Genomic DNA, 19653 nt, shown 5'->3' with positions numbered 1-19653 from the left:
TGAATTTATGTGGAAAAACTTATTGTGATATAAACACATTATAAGCTATCATAAAAAAAGATTCTTAATTTAAAGAAAAATATTTTTAAAAAAGTGTCCAATAATATTGTAGGCATCCTTAAAACTCAAGTCTGCGCACACCTATGACAAAAAAGTGATAAAGAATAATTTAGATTAATTTATTCTTAATATCCAGCAATTGGATAATGATTTAATATTATAATTGTCTGATTGGAATGATCAAACAGTAATCAGTGGTAGATCAAGATTGGGCAGATATTTTGATACTTCAACAAAAAGAATTAAAGTTGTTTGATTTACACTCAGAATAAAATTGCGGAACAATGGAATAACAATGTTACATGATCGGCATACAAAAGTAAAAACTTGAATATTATTTATAAAATTTCTGTTATGTTATTGTAATTCAAAAAAATATTTTGTAGACTTGAAACTTTTTGTTAATGCCTAAATATTATTATTTAACATTTTTCAAAATATTTAGATTGTTTTTAAACTATTTTATTCCATAGACACAAATCTAATTATTCAGTTTTACAGTAACTAGTAAGTTGGTCTAGATTAAATTTGATACATGATGTAAATATTAATTCAACCTACAAGCTATCACATTACTAATAGTAAAATATTTTACTATAGTAACAAAGTAAATAGGTTTATTTTAAAATATACTTATAATTTAGCCTAGCTATAATATATCCTAGGATTCTTTTCTATAAGCAATAATTTATCATTAAATCCAGTTAGTATTACAGTGACTTGCTCAATTAACAAGTACATTTACTACCCACTATTATACTATGATTACCTACTTGTCCACTTTTTTATTTAAGATATTAGACAATTTAACACATTTAAATATTAATTGTATGTTTTACAAACTAATATAGTATATGGTCAATGGTCATATAATTGATTTAAGAATCAATTTGTTTATATATATATTCTTGGAAATAAAGATGTATTATATACATCTGCCAGCCACAAGCAACTGTAAAAAATAAATTAATGAGAATTTGTTAATACAAGGAACCAAAAATTAAATTTGAGGTCTTCATTTAACATATTCATTTAGTTTCAATTTATTATATATATACACAAGTGTTTCAATTAGCACTGATAAAAAAATATAATTAATAACGTATAAAGATTTTGAGAATTACTGTTATAACAAAAATTGTTTACACTTCGTAAAAAAAATTATGAAGTATAAATTGCATATTAATGTTTCATTAAAAAAAACAATAATAATAATAAGAATATGTAAGAATAAAATTATAATAAAGAAATAATTATTTACCAGAAAAAAATAACACATTTAAAAAAAAAAATACATTGATGGGAATAACATTTTGAGATGCAAGAATGTTGATGAAAATATTAATTGTAGTAACATGGAGAATTGGTATTCATGCACTCCTTATGCTTTGTATGAGTTGAAATATAACTGAAAAAAAACAAATGAAAATTATAATGTGTTAGTAATAGCACATTTTAATACAAATATAATACACATATTTTTTTGTTATTTGATTAGTTTCAAAACATATTTCAGAATTATTTATTTATTGTAAAAATTGAAGTTAAACTACTTTATATATTAATTTTAAATGAATAAAACTATAGAATAAAATATTATTTAATGATTGTACATTAAATTCTTTGGCTACTGCACTTAAATATAACTATAAACCCTATTATAGTGAATTAAAAATTTATTTTTTCCATGGAATTTAATTTCAATTTTATATACATGCAACAGCAGTTGTTAAAGGGACTTTGAGAATATTTTACACTATATTATAACATTAAATATGAATACATTTTTTGTAAATAATACATGATAGTTTGATGTTGGTGGGTTTTGGTCAGAGTTGATATGTTTCAACCAAATAAATAACTATAGTTTTTAAATAGCATTTCGTACAAGTTTATAATACAGTTTAATAAGCAAGTCTCTAAAAATGTCAGTAAAAAACATAAAATACATTAGAATTTACTCTGATTATTGTATAACTTATAATTTATATGATTATATTTAATAGTTATTTATATATAAATATAAAATATCAATTAGTTTAGATTAATTAAAAATTACAAGTTATACTCTGTCCAGCGAGAGAACTAAAATCAGTTTTTCTGCGCATTCCCAAGTGACACCCAGCCATAGCCAAACCAGTTTTGATAGTAGGATAACGCAGAATCAGCGCGTTCTCTTGGCGGACAAAGTATAGAGAGACTTTTAGGTTTAGAAATATATTTTGCTTTAATTAAACGACATCAAAAAGTAATATATACTATGTATATTTTGTAAATAGCTATTCTTGTTTAGCAGTATCTAGCACTAAATATTATAGTAATTGTACCCCAATAATTAAATTGGTTTAGATGTTAAGAGAATCATAGCTAAAGATACACACAACCAATGGGAAAACAAATGGGTAGAACAGACAACTAAGTTACATGAGATCAAAAGAACGACACACCCTTGGCTGTTCCCTGCAAACATATCCAGGAAACAAGAGACAGCCATTACTCGCCTCAGGATAGGACACACACATATCACCCACCAACATCTCATGAAGAGAGAACCCCCTGACTGTACCTATTGTGGCTCCTCTCTCACCGTCAAACATATCCTCACGGAATGCCGGGGCTATAAAAAAGAAAGAACCTCTCGGACCAGCTCTCCGAATCACTCAGCTTCAAGCCGAGCAATCTCACAACGACCCTGGAATTTATTCACAACACAGGACTACTCAACAAAATTTAACCAATAATAACTCAGTCTTTTCTTTCCCAGATTATCTTTATTGTATTTATATATAAAAAAAATGTCTAATCATGTATAATATTATATAATATAACGTTTGTCCGATGGCCATAGAAGCCGTGGATTTTGTTTTGTTTAATAAAAAAAAAAATAAATAAAATATATTTATCGCTTATATGAAAAATATACCTTTACACAGGTAAAACACCTGTACAGTCCATAAACATGATGACAACAAAACAAAAGACAATAAATCATGTTGTTCAATCAGTTTAAATTATATGAACAAACCTATGTCAAATACTCATAACTATTAATATTGGCTATAAATATTATAGAGACAAACAAAGAGGAAAAATTAAATACAAAAACGTACCAGATCCGCAGACGACGAACAAAAACAGTGCCAGTAGCCACGGACTAACAGGTGTTTTGTTTTTTTCCGATTTCTGAAAAATGTAAAACATAAAATAAATCATCGAATGTTAACTTCCCCCGGAATAAGGGAGGTCTTCACTTACCGTCGATTTTGGTACGTTACCCCGCTGTGTGATATTTTTGCTGGCCTTTTCGTTGGCGATCCTCATCCTCTGTTTTGGTGCCATTTTTCACGGTTCGGACGATCGACGATTGCAAAAAGAATGTGAATACGTGGCAAAAACTGATGCGTACGTTAGCAAATAGCGATAAAGTATCGTTGACGTACAATAGCACACTGACGTGTCTTGACTGGTGTCTGGCGGTGGAATACAATAGAGAATGTAAAATAAGAACCGTTTGTACAACGCTACTAAACACTGATTGTTGATTAAACTTGAGTTGCTGTAACTCGTAGTCGTAAGGCGGGTGGCGCTGTGGCACTGCCAGTTAGACGTAAGTGGCGGTCCGCGTTGGCACGTCCTTATCACAAGCGATTCGTAGCAACACGTCTTGTTTATAAGACGCAGCGGTGACGTGGGCAGATAATGAAGTCAGCCTAACCAACTGTGAAACGATAATAATAACAACTTTGATTTCATTATAATAATATATGATATTATTTATATCTTTGTATTATTTATCACAATTTCATAATATATCAATATATCATGTTAAAATTGAATTTTCGAGTTTTTATAATTATTAATTATAAAAAGTTCTCAAGTAAAAAAATAAAATTAATAAAGGATTATATTATATATGTATTTTATAGTCCGTGGACCGCGGTATTGATACATTGATAACGGATTGTTTAACATAATATTATTTACATGATACTATTATGATATGTAATTAATAAAATATTTATGAAGTATTTAAATACGACTAGTACGAGTATATAAATTATACAGTACCAATATTATATTATAAGCATGACGCATACCTACTTATGAATGTTTAATTTCATAATATGCTACACTATTTAAAATGATTCATAACATTATTGCATATGTTTTCCAACAAATATAAAAGAAAACATGAACGATTTCTATTTTCTATACCTATTATAATATGTTACACGGGTTAAACTATACTGATGCGATAGCTGTGCAATCATTTAATTATTATTCACTTCTGACCTAACATCCTAAAAGTAATACGATTTTAAAAGCGAAGCTTGTATCATTATTTTATAGACTTCATAGTTCTTACTTTTTATTGTCCAAATGAATCTATAACAATAAATCTTGATAACATCCAATTAATTTTATATTGAAGTTTATTATTTATATTATGAACAAAAATAAAACATTTAATACCTATCATGAACGTTAAAGATCGTTAAATACTGATAATAATTAGGTCTAAACAGTGGCGCAACTAGAAAAAAAAGTTCGATGGGATTACTACATTGTTACAAATTACAATATATAATATATATTGTGTATCCGTAAGATAAGTTATTTCACTAGGCGTCTAAGAAATGTTGGGGGAAAGGGTTCAACCCCTTACTCCCCCCTGGTTGCGCAACTTTATTATATACCATTTATACCGTATAAAATATAAATATAAATAATATATTATTTTATATACTTCGCGCGTGTTGACCGGCGTATAATATAGGCAAAATAGGTGCATTATTGCAGTGTCTATGTTGTCTATAGACTCAATGATGTTGTCGATCACTATTTATTACGTTTAGTTCTTAGCGATTCCGTTCGCCAGAGCCATATTTATGCAAGGACAAATGGGACATTTACACTGGGCCCACTTGTAAGAGGGGCCCCTCCGACTTCAGTCATATAAAATTAATTATATACCGTTTTATCATAATATTTAGAGAAAACACAATTTTACTTGGATATTTTGGTGGGTTATACAGTATGTTAAAAGTATAATGAGGATTTCTCGAAAACGACGGCTTTAGTCAGTATTGACGATAACAAAATCTCATTTTCGTTATTATCGTCGTAATATTATATAATAATAATATAATACTATTGACGTTGTCTTGCGTATTTGCGTGGTGCATTCAGTCCTGCGATTTACGTCAATCGTATTTTATGTATATTTATTAGTCGTTTATGAATTATTTTTGATAATTTTTTTATAATAATTATGTTACTTGTTTTACTTGAATAAATATTAAAAATAATAATCATATTTTTAACAATATAATTTTATTCTATGATCCAATTACTCATATACTAATTATATACCTACAGCATTAGTTTAAAAATATATTATGCGTACATTTTTATCTTAGCATTGAAGAAAATAAAGATGGACTATTTGGGGCCTAAAATTGTAAATTGTACAGGGCCCACGAATTGGTAAATCAGGCCCTGCCGTTCGCCGAAAGATTTTAGAACCAACCAAAACACGTTATGCATCGCCGCAAACAACCAAAGCACCTGGCACCAATAGTATAATCGTATGCGCAAAATAACCACATTCTTCCGATGAATGGAATATAGGAGCATATTATATTTGATAGTGTATATTGTGTCCACTAGTCCACTGTCAAATACGATAAGAATATCTGAATACGTATATTATACCATTATTATACGAATAATGACTACGTATATATATATATATACACCAAAGCTATCCTTATTATAAACGTAGAATATACGTGCTATGTTTACTGAGTAACGATGTAGAAAAATGTTTAAATTAAAAAATAATATATGTATAAAGAAATCACCAAATTAATTTCAAAGTACTATTTAAGTATTATTAAATAAGAATAAACTATTAATTACTTATTATTTTTTTATAATTATGTTAGAAGAAATGTATTCACAAAATAGAATACCCAAAAATTTAACAAAATCATTACAGTGACCTACTCAATGACGATTAACGAGGTATATTATTATTATTATGGCTTTATTTTATTTTTAACGAGTTTAATAGTTGGCTGCTCATTTTTCAATATTTTTAAAATATTGAAAAAATTAAATAAATATAATATTACATCAAACATGGATAATGAACCCAATCACAAATGATTAACGACACGCATAACGTCATTAAAATTAATTATTAAATACATGTAATCTAACTCGTTAAACTTAGTCTATATGAATATGAAGTTTATAAAATTGAAATCTGAAAAATCGGTATAAATATATTTTTTATTAGAATGGAAAAAATCGAGATTTTTAAGTTAGTTTTCCAATAAATTTAGTTGACTGGCACTAAAATATAATAATTTTAGAGGTGCTACTAATGGGTTTGTCTCTTCATATGTCTTCATATTTCATGTACTTATAAATGTATTTTTTTTTTTGTCATTAATATAATTTAATTATTATATGTTATTACTTATTAGTATAGATTGTAAATTTTATTTTTTAAATAAAAAATATAGAATAATAGGTACCTATAATAATATTCTTTTATTGTTTTTATTATTAAAATATTTAATAGATTTTAATATTATAAAATATTATGAAAAAATGTATTATTTAAAGTAAATTATCAATTTTTTTTAATTAAGTTGATCTTTTTTACTGTAATATTAATTATGTATCATCTTTTATATATACCAAATTAAAATTATTTAACATTTTATTACGATGTGGCTCTATAGGCTATGAGTATTTTGTTATCTTGTTCAAATAAATAAAATAATTTATAAAGTTTTATGTTAACAATTACCATTTTTAGGGATTGAATGTTATATGACATCGTACAGTTCAATAAACAACCGTTTGCGCATAAACCAAATGTAGAATAATTCATATACGGAAAGCTACAGAATGTTTTTCTGATGACAACAGTTCAGACAGTATCTTATATTCAAAATCTACTCGATAACTGTATCCATGAAATAATATCTAATACATACGTTCCTATTGATCCTAATAAATTCTACAAAAGTAAGCATCTATTAATTCGTTTATTTTTAAAATTGTGTCCATTGAGTTAATGTTTAATGTTATTTTTAATTTTATTCATAAATTCAGCTGATTATTATCACTTTTTATTTTGAACACAGGCAGAGAATAATTTATTGAGATTTAAATTTAATTAACATTAAGATTTTTATTTTTTTTACTAATTTTGTAACTGTGTATAATAATTGTGAAAAATAAATACTTATAATGTGTTTATAATATTTTCTATATATTTTTAAAACGTGATTTTCACTGCTAAAGTATGATGTTAAAATTAGGGATTAAAAACTTTTTGAACACAATCTTAACGTTTTGATAAAACATATAATATAAAATATTCTTGCAAAATAATAAACACTCAAAATTTATTTTTTCCGTGTGTGCCGTGTGGGGAGAGGTTAAGAATAATAATATATGAAGTAAAATATAGGCACAGAATATAATATTAAATCTATTCTATAATATAGCCATATAAGTACAAAGAGACAAAGAGTAATAAATAATTGAATTCATAACGATCACATCAGCTTAATCATCTACTGATACCTACGCATTACGCAATATGGTGGAAAACAGATCTTCCACCGCTTTTCATTAGTGGTTGGTATTGTGGTGCTCATAATAAAGTTAATAATGAAGACGGGGAAATTTCTCACTGTTCTATGCGCGTGACTGAACGAAATTTAATTTGTAGTGATCATACTATATTTTATTTGTCATGTCTTTTCTGTGATGTAACCATTATTTTGTTTACAATATAATAATCATAATGTTATCGACCATTTTACTATCATAATAAATCTGGTTGTTATCACGGGGTCCAACTTCCCGAGCCCCCATAATATAATCGTATGTGACACCGTGTTTAATTTGACGATTGTTGATAATAAAAATTCCTTCATCTCTTGTCGGGTCACGATTCGTGTGGTGTGTACTGCGTAGTGAGTAGGCCGTAGGACATTAGGACAGCAACCGACTTAATGTTTTGTCTTTTTAATTGTAAATTATAATATGTTTCGTTAATCGTTCACTTGATTGTTTATGTACAATATACTCGATGGAAATTATCGATATAGAAGTTATCTAAAATGAATTATACAGTAAGAAGGTTTCTATAGTTTTTACATACTTTTAGTCGTAATTTTTTGTAATATTTTTTAAATTCCAAAATGGGAGGCAAAGGATCAAAACACGATCGTGTTATAGATCCATTAACGTTTGACGAAAATGACGCTATCGATAAATTGATGAGCTACAAAGAAATTATTTCTTTGGAAGAACTGTTACGCAGATGGAATTCATATTTAACACATAACATGAACAGTCATATTAAACAATTGTTTGCCACCAATAAACCGTGTCGACAGCGTGTGGTGCATGTCTACCGATGTTTATCAACCTGTGAAATGTACCATGAATCTTACCTAAAAATAATGTCGATTGTACTTGCAAAATCAAATATTGAACAATACACAATTGATCTTTTGGAAACTATAAATCTTTGTTTAAAGGATACTGATGAGTATGCCTATTGGATCAGAATTGGAGCTAAGGCACATACCATTCTTCAACTTTCATCTCAATTGTCAAAAGATGGTATGACAGGTGATATTGCTGCATGGCTGCGCGGCAATACTCTGCTTGGACTATTGCATAGAGCTCTGGTTACTACACTTTACTCAGTGCCACGGAAACTTGATTTACTTCCAGCTATTAATATAAATCAAAAATACATACAGTCATTCAAAACTATTTTAGATCTTGGATGGATAATGTTCATAAAAAATAGTTTACCAGCTGACTGTCAAGACAATTGGAGGTTGTTGTTTTCAAGTAGTTCACATGGTGAGAGCTTCCAATCACTGAGTGCTGCCATTATTGACCAAGGAAGTACAATTTTAATTATAAAAGATAATTTTGGTAATGTCTTTGGAGGATACGCTTCACAGCCGTGGCTATTAAAGCCTAAATTTTATGGAGATTCCAATTGTTTTGTTTTCTCTTTATATCCAAATTTAAATATATGTGTTTCTTCTGGACATAATGATAATTTTATGTACATGAATAGTGGTCAGTATACACTACCAAATGGCATAGGAATGGGAGGCCAATTTGGCTATTGGGGATTATGGATAGACTCAGAATATGGCATTGGGAAAAGTAGTGTTTCGTGTTCAACATTTAATGATTATTCAATGTTATCGGCTAACAAAGATTTCAAGATTGATTCATTAGAAATATGGTGTGTTAAGGAAAAACCAAAACTAGACGATGAAGAGGAAGAAAGAAAACTTTCATCAGATAGAGATGAATGGGATATGAATCTATTGGAGATGTCTGGACGCACAAAATACTCTGATGGGTTGAGAGATGAAGATGAAGTTAAATGAATACTTATGTTCAATTATTATGTTATTAGTTTAACTTGACTCAATTTATAACAGTTTTTAGTCTAATAAATTGCATTTTTGATTTGTCAAGAATTTATAAATCATAAAAAATATCTGATAGTGTTATAATTATTTTTTTTTTTTAGATTGTTTTATTTATTTTAATTGAGCAAGTTATATTTATTTATTTATTGTAAACCATAAATACATATTTTTAAAATAAAATTAAAAAAGTCTGAATTTTTTAATTTAATAAAAAATAAAAGCTTATTAAAATAATAAGATTTGTTTTTGTATATTTCATTATTTTTTAGTAAAAAAGATTTAAACAGTGATTCTTCTATCAGTAATTATTTATTATTTCGTCAAGTATTGGCTTTTATTCATTTTTATTTAATATTGAAATCTCTAACAACTTTTGATTTTATGAATTTTAACATTAAAATTATTACTTTTTTAGCAAGATATAGTTTTTCAAAATTGGGCGGTTTTCGGTTATTATAATACTTCTTGTTTCATAAAATCATATGTAATAAACTTGTTATCAACCATGTAGTATGTGGTATGATCACAGTGATGAACTTTGTAACCAATGCCTCACAGACGTAATAACCTATGGAACAAGCACCTAAAAAAATCAAACTACCCAATTTTGAGTAGCTATACTTACAAACAGTTAAATGAAAAATAATAATTTTAATGTTAAAATTCATAAAAAAAATAGCACTACTTTTTACAACATTTAAAATATAGGTTGCCATTTGAAAATCAAAAGTTCTATATAAATATAGTGATTTCACCATTAAATATAAGGGTGAAAAAAATAAAAATATTATAGTTTTAATGAAGGATGAAACTAAAAATATTGAAAAAAAGTAAACACTTTTTGAAATAATGAGTATTTAATGATAAAATAATCACCCTGTAGGACATGAGCTATAAAAACGTCTAAAGAAACTAACCTATCCATTATTAGTTGTCATCTTGTAGTGGAGATGTTATTTGAAGGAGTTAAGATATATTTATGTTTTAAGAGATTTCTTTATTTGCATGTTTAGTCAGCATCATAAAATATAATTGAGCTAGGAAAATGATAACAATATAACACAGTTGTAACGAGTAGGTGGATAATTAAGCTACCTTTAACATAAAATATTAATGAGAGAGATCCGATATCACACCTAAGCGGTATAATGATTTGAATCCACACAAACGTCGATGTAAACAGTCCCAAAATTTAAATTTTTTAACTTAACACCAAAACTATTATAGCTAAAAAGTTGATCGATAACTCATTAAAAAGGGATTATCAAGTAGATACAAAATGTGAGATTAAAAATTTTCAAAAAAATTTATTTAATTTTTCACCGTTAAAAAAATAGTTATTTTTTTGCTAGATTTTCATTTAGCGTTGTAGATTACCAAAACTGGATAACGGATTTTGTTATTTAAGGTCTTGTTAGATTCACATTGGCTAGGAGAAGTGCAGTGAAGATTTTCAGAACTTTATCTTTTATATTAGATTGAAGATAAAGTTCTGAAAATCTTCACTGCACTTCTTCTAGCCAATGTGAATCTAACAAGACCCCAAACAACAAAATCCGCTCTCCGGTTTCAGAGATCTATCACTATCTCACTAAATGAAAATGAAAATAAAATACATTATACATACATAATGCAATTAATACATTTCTAAAAATTGAAAATCAAGAAAGTCTACATGCCGATCTCTAACTTGGCAAGCGTTTTTTTATGTACCTTACTTGAAAACGATACACCATAGATAATCAACATTTTCACCAAATGTTTCTGATATTTTTTTTAATTATGATAAAAATGTAAATAGAATATTTTTTTATAAATATTTTACTATACAATTTTGATAAAATTCATCAAGGTTTTGTTATTTGTAAGACCCCAAATAACAAAATCTGCTCTCTGGTTTCAAAGATATATCTCACTAAATGAAAATGAAAATAAAATACTATATACAAACATATTACATATAATTAATAAATTTTTAATATTTCTGGTGTGAATATATATATAAATAACATTAAAACTTTTCTGAAATTTATCAATATTAATTTATATTAATTATTATTATTATTAAATTACTAATCAAGAATAGAATATTACTATTTATAAACATTTTGAATTATTAAAATTAGAGGATGAATTATTGTTTAAAAATATAAGACATTTTTATTTTTATTTAGCTTTCAGCAAGTTATTGGCACATGACAGTATTTTAGTCGCCACTTACCATTGACAATTTAAATGTTTTTTACTTAGTAACAATTAAATATAAAACTTAAAACTATGGCATCAAACTAATAAGAACACAATTTGACAAATTCAGTACATCCCACATTGTGACGTTGCTTATTATTTTATAACTATAAAATATTAGGCATACTTACTAATGATTTTCTGATCTAGTTTAAAAGAAATATTTTAAGAAATTACTATTAATGAAAGTCTACATAAAAAATTAAATATATTTTATTTACTTTAGTCGCAACATACTTATATGGATTATTCCTATGTATTCTAATTTAAATTTACTTAATTCAATGATTTAATAATTATATTTAAAAGGTTTTTTTTTATGTAGTGAAACAAATCAAAATATTATTTGTCATTATGATTGTTAATGTTTAAAAATAATAAAATTAAATACATTAAGTTATTCTATATTACTTTACATGTTAAATACATATTTGGTTTTTTAATTTTCATTAAATAATTATTGTTTAACTTTATTAAATTAATAATCTTAATCTTTACTATATCTCATTTTTTCTATTCATTAATTATAACTTATAATTCATAAGTATATAATGACGTGTTTATTAAAAATAAGATGCTGTGAGAATTTTGTAATCTACAATTATTTCTTTCTGTACTTTTGATGATGAATTATTTTTTAGAAGATATCAATGTTGTATGTATGTTTTGAATTAAATATTAGGTAGTTAAACATCAGATAAGGTTAAATAAAAAATAAAAATACTAATATTTATATGAATAAGAATATAGTTTTACTGTGAAAAAATATTTTTGTATACATATTCAATTCTAGTTTGATAATTATATTATTAAAAATAAAAATAGGTAAGTACATAGTAGTTTACTGTTTATCACCAATCTTGTCCAGTTCAGCTTTAGCCTTGGTGATTTCATCAATATTTTTCTCTATTTCTGCTTTACGAAATTCAATATCTTTTTTAATTTTTTCTACTTGTTGTCGTTGCTATTTAAAAAATACATTCCATTAAATTAACTCCAACTATAATCATTAAATGTATGTACTTGTATGTAAAAATATTCTTCTTCATTAGCAGCTTCACGTTCACCCATAGCACCACCAGCTTCTCTTATAGAACCTCCACCACCGCCGCCTTTGCCAGCACCACTGCCCAAATTACCCAAACCATCACTTTTAAATCTATTGAAACTGAATTCAAATGAACAACCATTAAAAAGAATTTAACCATCTCATAATAGAATGATAAAAATGAAAATATTATAGAAAATGCGTCTTACCTCATTGCTGACGTATTAATAGAACAGAGAGACTTTGAAACCTTTGCCAAGTAAACATTCATTGCTATTTCTTACGGTCAAAGATTTTATAATATTTTGTATTTTAATGTGTAGATTTTCAATGACAATATTACGTTCAAGCGCTTAGGTATTACAATAAGTCTATAGATATAATTTAAGTTATTCCGTTGTGTTTTATACACAAATTTTTATAAATAGTCACGTAACACGTTAATACAATGGCCGCGAAAGTCGAATATACTAAACACTAAACAGTAAACATTCAAGTTACAGTTTGAACGTAGTAAAACGATTAAGGATGCATTACACAATATGGTGCACCATGGAACAGTCACTCACTCTCTCGGTACTTAATTTACAGGTTTACTTTTAGGTAAACAAAAATAAATGCATAATGCATTCCAAATTCCAAAATACCATTTGACTATAAATAATATTATGGTATATTTTATTCTGTCTGCTGTTTTCTGTCATTATATAATTAGAAACAGATGATAGATAAATACTATCTACTATGTTATTTGTTGTAATTTTGTAAATCTTATAATATACAAGTATAGTATATGATCTAAGTCGTAAATAGTAAATACCATGGCTAAATACTGCATAGGTAAAAATAGTCACTATAAATACTACAAACATCGTAACGACGCTGTGCAGCTTGAGAACCCTTAACTATAACGGCCTATCGTCACTATCATTAAATAAACATTATCAATTAGTTATTGAGCAGAGATAAAAAAAAATTCGGGTTTTTAGAATATTCATAACTAACGAAGTTGTCCGGACGTGCTATTTAAATTTTGTTATTTTTTAATTGTTTATTCTTTCAAATAGTTCCTGCTAGTAGTCGACCCATATTCATCAATATTCACCATTTTACTGTACATTTGAAGTTTATCGTATTTTACGAAAATATGCATTGAGTTAAAAAGTTAACACGTGTGATGTACACTGAAAAGAAAATTCTTTAAGCTTACAGTAATGAGCATCATAAATTCGATTCGTAGATTTATATTTAATTTACCTGGCAAACGATTTGGATATTACAGGTATACATTTTATTTTTCACATCAAGGAAAAAAAGTATTTATTAAATTAGAATACTTCAATTTTTTATAGAGTTATTCCGATATTTGTTGTCGCTGGTGCTGGTTTAGAATATTTAATGATAACTTGGCGTCCATTTGGTGTAAATTTTTATGAAGTATATAAACGCAAACAAGCCAAAGAAATAGCTGAAAGCAGATTAAACGAAGAACGCTAATGTCTGGAAATATATCAATTGTAACTTATGTGAAATTTTCACTAATGGCCATAACCTCTATGATGTTTGGATCACAACTTGTTCACAACCAATACAAGCCATTAGATGATTTAGAAGATTATGTTGAAAAAGAAATGGAAAAGTTAAAAGCTGCCAAAGAATTGAAAACATGATGTATTAGCAAGATTACTTAGTAATATTTACTTAGTTATTTTAAGATCATTATTTACTAATGAGTAATATTGAAAAATAAAAATAGTTCAATCATATTTAATTTGTTCATATTATTATGCAATATACTAAAAAATTTTCACTATTTATAAGGTTGGTTATTTTATTATAAAGTATAATAAAATATGCATATCTTAATATTTTTAAATACTTTTACATTATTTCAATAAATCTACTGTAATGATAGAGAAAATGCTGGTAAGTTAATCGGGGACTATTATATATTTCTAAATCATTACTTGTTGAATAATTATAACTTGATGATATTACCTCTCTGATTCCTGTGTGGACTTGCTTGTTGCAATCGCAGTTCGTATTTAAGATTATTCGTGATGTGATTGATTTATATATTAAAATAATTACACCCTTTTTTTTAAATTAACTATTTATTTATATTTTATTTTATTTTATAAGCACATGAATTATATTTTAACAAATGTTTCACAATTAAATAATTGTATATGCCTTTTGTATAACGATCTGTAGTCTTTTACACTCACTTATGAATCCTTATACAAAAAGACGGCAACAACACACAGGGCCTGTCGGCAACTAATAGTCTTCTTATATATCTAATTCTTATACAGTTAAGAGTGTGTGCGTGTGTATATGTACATATGTGTGAGTTTTATCTTATATATTTTATTGTATTTTTTTGAATATTATTTATTATACATTTAAAATTTAAGATATATGATGGCTAAGCGCACATCATTACATCCACCCTAGCCTTTTTTTTTTTGATGCGTTCTCACATTAGAATGTAAGCATATCATATAAAACCAAATTATTAGGAAAAGAAAGTTATACAATGAAGAATATAAATTATATACCGTAATGTTAAAAATATAAGTAATGAACTATAATGTGTAACATATTGAGATAATATTACATTTTTTTTTTTTTTTCAATAAAAATGCATATTGTGACCTGGTAATTATGTTCAATGTTGACTATATTTTTTTAAAAATTATATTGCATATGACTGTGAAATTGGATTTTGAAATGTTTTAATATGTGTTCATATAGATAATTTTCTGATATTTGGGTATAAGCTTTTTTGCTTTGAGTTTGTGATTGATTTATTGACTTTGTCTCGTGGGTTGTGATTTTGATTTAAAGTCAGTAGTGGTTGATTTTGTTGCTCTTGCTCTTGCTGTTGTTGATTTTGACTTGCGTTGTGCATAATGAAATGAGTAATGCTTGTAAATACTCCTGCTACTAATTTTATGCTTAATCCAAAAGTTTGGTATAAAAGAGAAATGTTAAGTCCTGTGTTAATGCAGGTTAGAATTATTTTCCATATAAAGAATATTCCTAATAATCCGGAAATAAATTCACCAAAAATGGTAAACCATCCCCACATTTTTCTTAGTTTATTGTCAACCATATTACTAATAGTGTTTGCGTCAATTAATGCGTTTAGATTTAACCTGTGATCCATTATTGGGAAACCCATGGTTTGTCTTGCCAAATTTTTTTGTGATGCTTCTATTTCTTGAGGTAGTATTAAATATTGTTCAAAATTTTTCATAGTGTCATAATTGTAAATTCCTGCTGTCATTAAATGTTCAATACTTTTGTATGTCCGTGTCCATTTCGTGGAAGGCTTAAGAGTGTGTGGTTTTTTTATTTCTCAAATATTTTGCGATGTAGTATACCATTCTCCATCAAGTAAAAATGCAGATGGTAAAAAGTGATTACAATCTAATTCTGTGCCAAATTTTTGTAGGGTCCTTGTTTTAGGAGCCATGAAGTATGATTGATTATTGTAAATAACTGGTATTGCGTTTTTTGATGATATTTCCACTTCTACTGGTTTACATTTTAGTAGATAAATGATTTCCCCATCCTTTAATGCCGTATAACCGGGTCCTTCGCACATATGGTATGCGAATTCGGATTAACTATATGTGGCTTATGATAGTTTGTGTAGCAGCGCTTTACGTTCTAATTCGCATTGTTTTTGTATTGGATCTGTGTATAAAGTTGTTATCGATGCTTTGAAACGGTTGTCAATGTATAACAATTTAGTATTTATATAAGCCACTAAATCTATGTTTTGTGGATGTATGTCTTTGTTTTTAAAATAATTAAAAAATAATGAACGTGTAATTATGGTTAATTGAGAATGATCAGTTTGTATAGTTGGTATATTACTTATATATGTTGATCTTACGTGCTGTAACGCAAAAACGATTTGGTCCAATTCCACTAGGTATGTTCGAGTGGTTTTGTTATTGTTCGAAGTTATTAATGAAGCAGGTTCGTCATATAAAATAATGAACTCATGAGTTTCACAATCATAAGTATTTGCGTTCCACACTACCTCTCATTTATAAGTATCCAAACCGTATTGGTGGGCTAATTTTAAGGTTGAACCGGTTGGGAGGGTTAATGTATTTTGTTAGTGGTTTACTATGGCTAACCCTTCGGTAAGAGTGATTTTATAATTAGCTTGAACTATAACCTCTTGCCATGTGCCTTTCTCCGATGAAAATGTAGAGCCTTTGCAGTTGCCATGTCTATCTACAAAACCGACTACTGTAACGGATGATAGTATAGTCTCGTTAACTTTTAAGCCTGTAATTATTCCTCCGTTTGCTAGATAGTATGTTAGTCTCTGGTGTAATTCAGAACATCGGGCACTGCCTAATTCAGTTATTTCTGTGAAAAAACCATTTTCTACCATTTGGGCATCTTCTAAAATTGAACACCTACTTATAAAATAGTTTATTATTATCGAACATGTTTTATAAGGTATTTGGTAGGTATCTGTTTTTTGTAGAAGTTGAATTCGTTGAATTGATTGGGTGTGGATTTCTGATGGTGTTTCGCATGGTTCCACAGACAAGCTATTAAATGCTGTTATGTTGAGTTTGGATCCATTACAGCCATACGCAATAAATCCATGTACCATGTGTAGTTGTAAAATGATAATGAGAGGTGTGAAGTTCATTATGAATATGTTGAAGGTTAACTATAATATGCTTGTCTTACAATCTTATAAATGTATAACATAAAATACAATGGCTGCTAAAACAAACGTAATATAGTGTAAATAGTTTTAAAGTTAAAACTAATATTATTAATATTTATTATTTTTTCCCTCTTCTTTTTTTATTTTTTATTATTATTATTTTATTTTATTTATTTTATCATTAACCCCTTTTCTTTTTGTATAAAATAATACTTTTTAAATACCTAGTTTTTTTTATTACTTATTATTTCTGCGTTTTTTTTTTATATTATTTAAATTATGTTTTTATTTGATTATAATATGATTATTAAATTGTTCTGTATAATTTTATGATCTTATTATTTATAATTTATTTGTTATATATTTATTTCTTTTTTGTTATATATCTGATATTTAACTTATTATTATTTATTCATGATAATTAATTATTAATGTTTTCTCTTGAGTGATATGGTTTAAGATGCCTAACATGGATTATATCTTCAGTTACTTTATTATCTAAAATAAGTTCGACTTTATAATTTAGGTCATTGATTTTTTCTAAGATTTTAAAAGAACCTCTATATTTTGGAGATTTCCCTACTTCTGAAAATGGAAATTTAATAAGAACTAAGTTTCCCGGATTAAAACTAATTATTTGATGTAATTTGTTATATTTTTTTTGGTTTTGTTGAGCTATTGAAACTATACAGGGAATTTTATTACGTATTTCGTTTAATTCAATTAATGACTTTTCTATATCGTATGGTAGATTATCTGGAATTAATTTATTGTCAATTGGAAAGTATGGTTTGAAACTATGCATTAAATAAAAAGGACTATATTTTGTGCTAGTTTGTGGGGTAGCATTATAACTTAGTGTTACGTATGGTAAATAGTATGACCATCTACATTGATTATTATTTTCTATATAATTTTTTAGTAAAGTAGAAGGAACACCATTAATTTTTTTTGATCAGCCCTTGTGATTGGGGGAGAGTAACTTGTAGATAAAACTTGTTTTATACCTAAATTGTTACATATATCTTCCACGAGTTTATTTTTGAAATGAGTACCTCTATCGGAAGAAAATATTTTAAAATATCCCTAATGGGATATTATTTGAATCATAAATTTAACTGTTGATTCGGCAGAAGCTAAAGCGACAGCTTTTGTAAATATGAACTTAGTATTATTACATGCAGCCACTAATATGTATTTTTTTTTATTGCTAGTGGTTAAAGGACTTAAATAATTAAATGTTACTCTGCCTAATGGTCTATTTGATAATTGTATAGGTTGTAATTGACCCATTGATTTGCTTTCCGATTTTTTATTTATTTGGCACTTGTGGCACGTTTTTATAAATTTAGTGGTATCTTTAACCAAATTTTCCCAATAATATTTATTTTGTATTTTATGAATTGTTTTTGTTATACCGGTATGGCCTCCTCTCGTAGGTGATTCGTGATATGATTTTAATATATTATTTATTAAAGATTTTGGAATTACTAAAATTGGTACGAAATTTTTAGGAGGGGTAAATTTTTTGTAGTATAAGATTGCATTTAATAGTTTAAATCTTCGCGTTTTTCTTTTAATATTTTTATTATTTGGTTCAATTTTATTAATTGCATTTCTAGATAAAGCATCTGCAATTACATTTTCTTTACCTTTTTAAACTATATCAAAATTAAAATCTAATAATTTGAGCGTTAGCCTGGCCATTCGAGCGGAAGGTATTTTTAAATTTTTATAGTATTGAAGGCTTATGTTGTCGCAGAAAACAGTAAAATGTCTTCCCCATAAATATTCTCGGAAGTAAATTATTCCAAAACACAAACCTAAAAGTTCTAGGGTAGTTGAAGAATATGTTTTTTCATTAGCCAATAACTTACGCGATGCATAGCCTACTGGATGTAATATATTATTATCATAGGCTCCTAATCCTGTTATTGAAACATCTGTTGTTAGAAAAACATGTTTATCGTCATCAAAGTGTTTTAAAAGTGGTTCAGAGATTAAATAATTTTTTAATTTTTTAAAAGATTCTTCACGTTCTATTTTCCAGTCTATTTTTTTGTTATCTCCTCTTATAAGTTCAGTGAGGGGGT

At 27.0% G+C, this 19653-nt stretch overlaps 5 protein-coding genes across 5 annotated transcripts; 3 read left to right on the top strand and 2 right to left on the bottom strand.

Annotated features, from left to right (window-relative positions):
- Positions 1–1125: 1125 nt before the first annotated feature.
- Positions 1126–3696, bottom strand: LOC113556174 (stress-associated endoplasmic reticulum protein 2). The gene is made up of 3 exons (XM_026960970.1): positions 3316–3696; positions 3171–3243; positions 1126–1468 (listed from the first exon to the last, which is right to left on the bottom strand). Exons 1-3 carry the CDS (start codon positions 3397–3399, stop codon positions 1431–1433), a joined length of 195 nt encoding a protein of 64 aa, XP_026816771.1. The 5' UTR covers positions 3400–3696; the 3' UTR covers positions 1126–1430.
- A 4190-nt stretch (positions 3697–7886) lies between these two features.
- LOC113556626 (TLD domain-containing protein 1) lies at positions 7887–9638 on the top strand. The gene has a single exon (XM_026961692.1). It carries the CDS (start codon positions 8292–8294, stop codon positions 9510–9512), a length of 1221 nt encoding a protein of 406 aa, XP_026817493.1. The 5' UTR covers positions 7887–8291; the 3' UTR covers positions 9513–9638.
- A 2895-nt stretch (positions 9639–12533) lies between these two features.
- Positions 12534–13492, bottom strand: LOC113556659 (ATPase inhibitor, mitochondrial-like). The gene is made up of 3 exons (XM_026961745.1): positions 13062–13492; positions 12828–12972; positions 12534–12768 (listed from the first exon to the last, which is right to left on the bottom strand). The coding sequence occupies exons 1-3, from the start codon at positions 13121–13123 to the stop codon at positions 12646–12648; spliced, it is 330 nt and encodes a 109-aa protein (XP_026817546.1). The 5' UTR covers positions 13124–13492; the 3' UTR covers positions 12534–12645.
- A 312-nt stretch (positions 13493–13804) lies between these two features.
- On the top strand, positions 13805–14616 carry LOC113556660 (small integral membrane protein 4). The gene is made up of 2 exons (XM_026961746.1): positions 13805–14134; positions 14205–14616. The coding sequence occupies exons 1-2, from the start codon at positions 14067–14069 to the stop codon at positions 14347–14349; spliced, it is 213 nt and encodes a 70-aa protein (XP_026817547.1). The 5' UTR covers positions 13805–14066; the 3' UTR covers positions 14350–14616.
- LOC113556661 lies at positions 14324–14623 on the top strand. The gene has a single exon (XM_026961747.1). It carries the CDS (start codon positions 14349–14351, stop codon positions 14520–14522), a length of 174 nt encoding a protein of 57 aa, XP_026817548.1. The 5' UTR covers positions 14324–14348; the 3' UTR covers positions 14523–14623.
- Positions 14624–19653: the final 5030 nt, after the last annotated feature.

Source organism: Rhopalosiphum maidis, chromosome 4, assembly GCF_003676215.2.
Source record: "Rhopalosiphum maidis isolate BTI-1 chromosome 4, ASM367621v3, whole genome shotgun sequence".
NCBI lineage: Eukaryota > Metazoa > Arthropoda > Insecta > Hemiptera > Aphididae > Rhopalosiphum > Rhopalosiphum maidis.
This window is presented reverse-complemented; position numbering and strand designations above follow the sequence as displayed.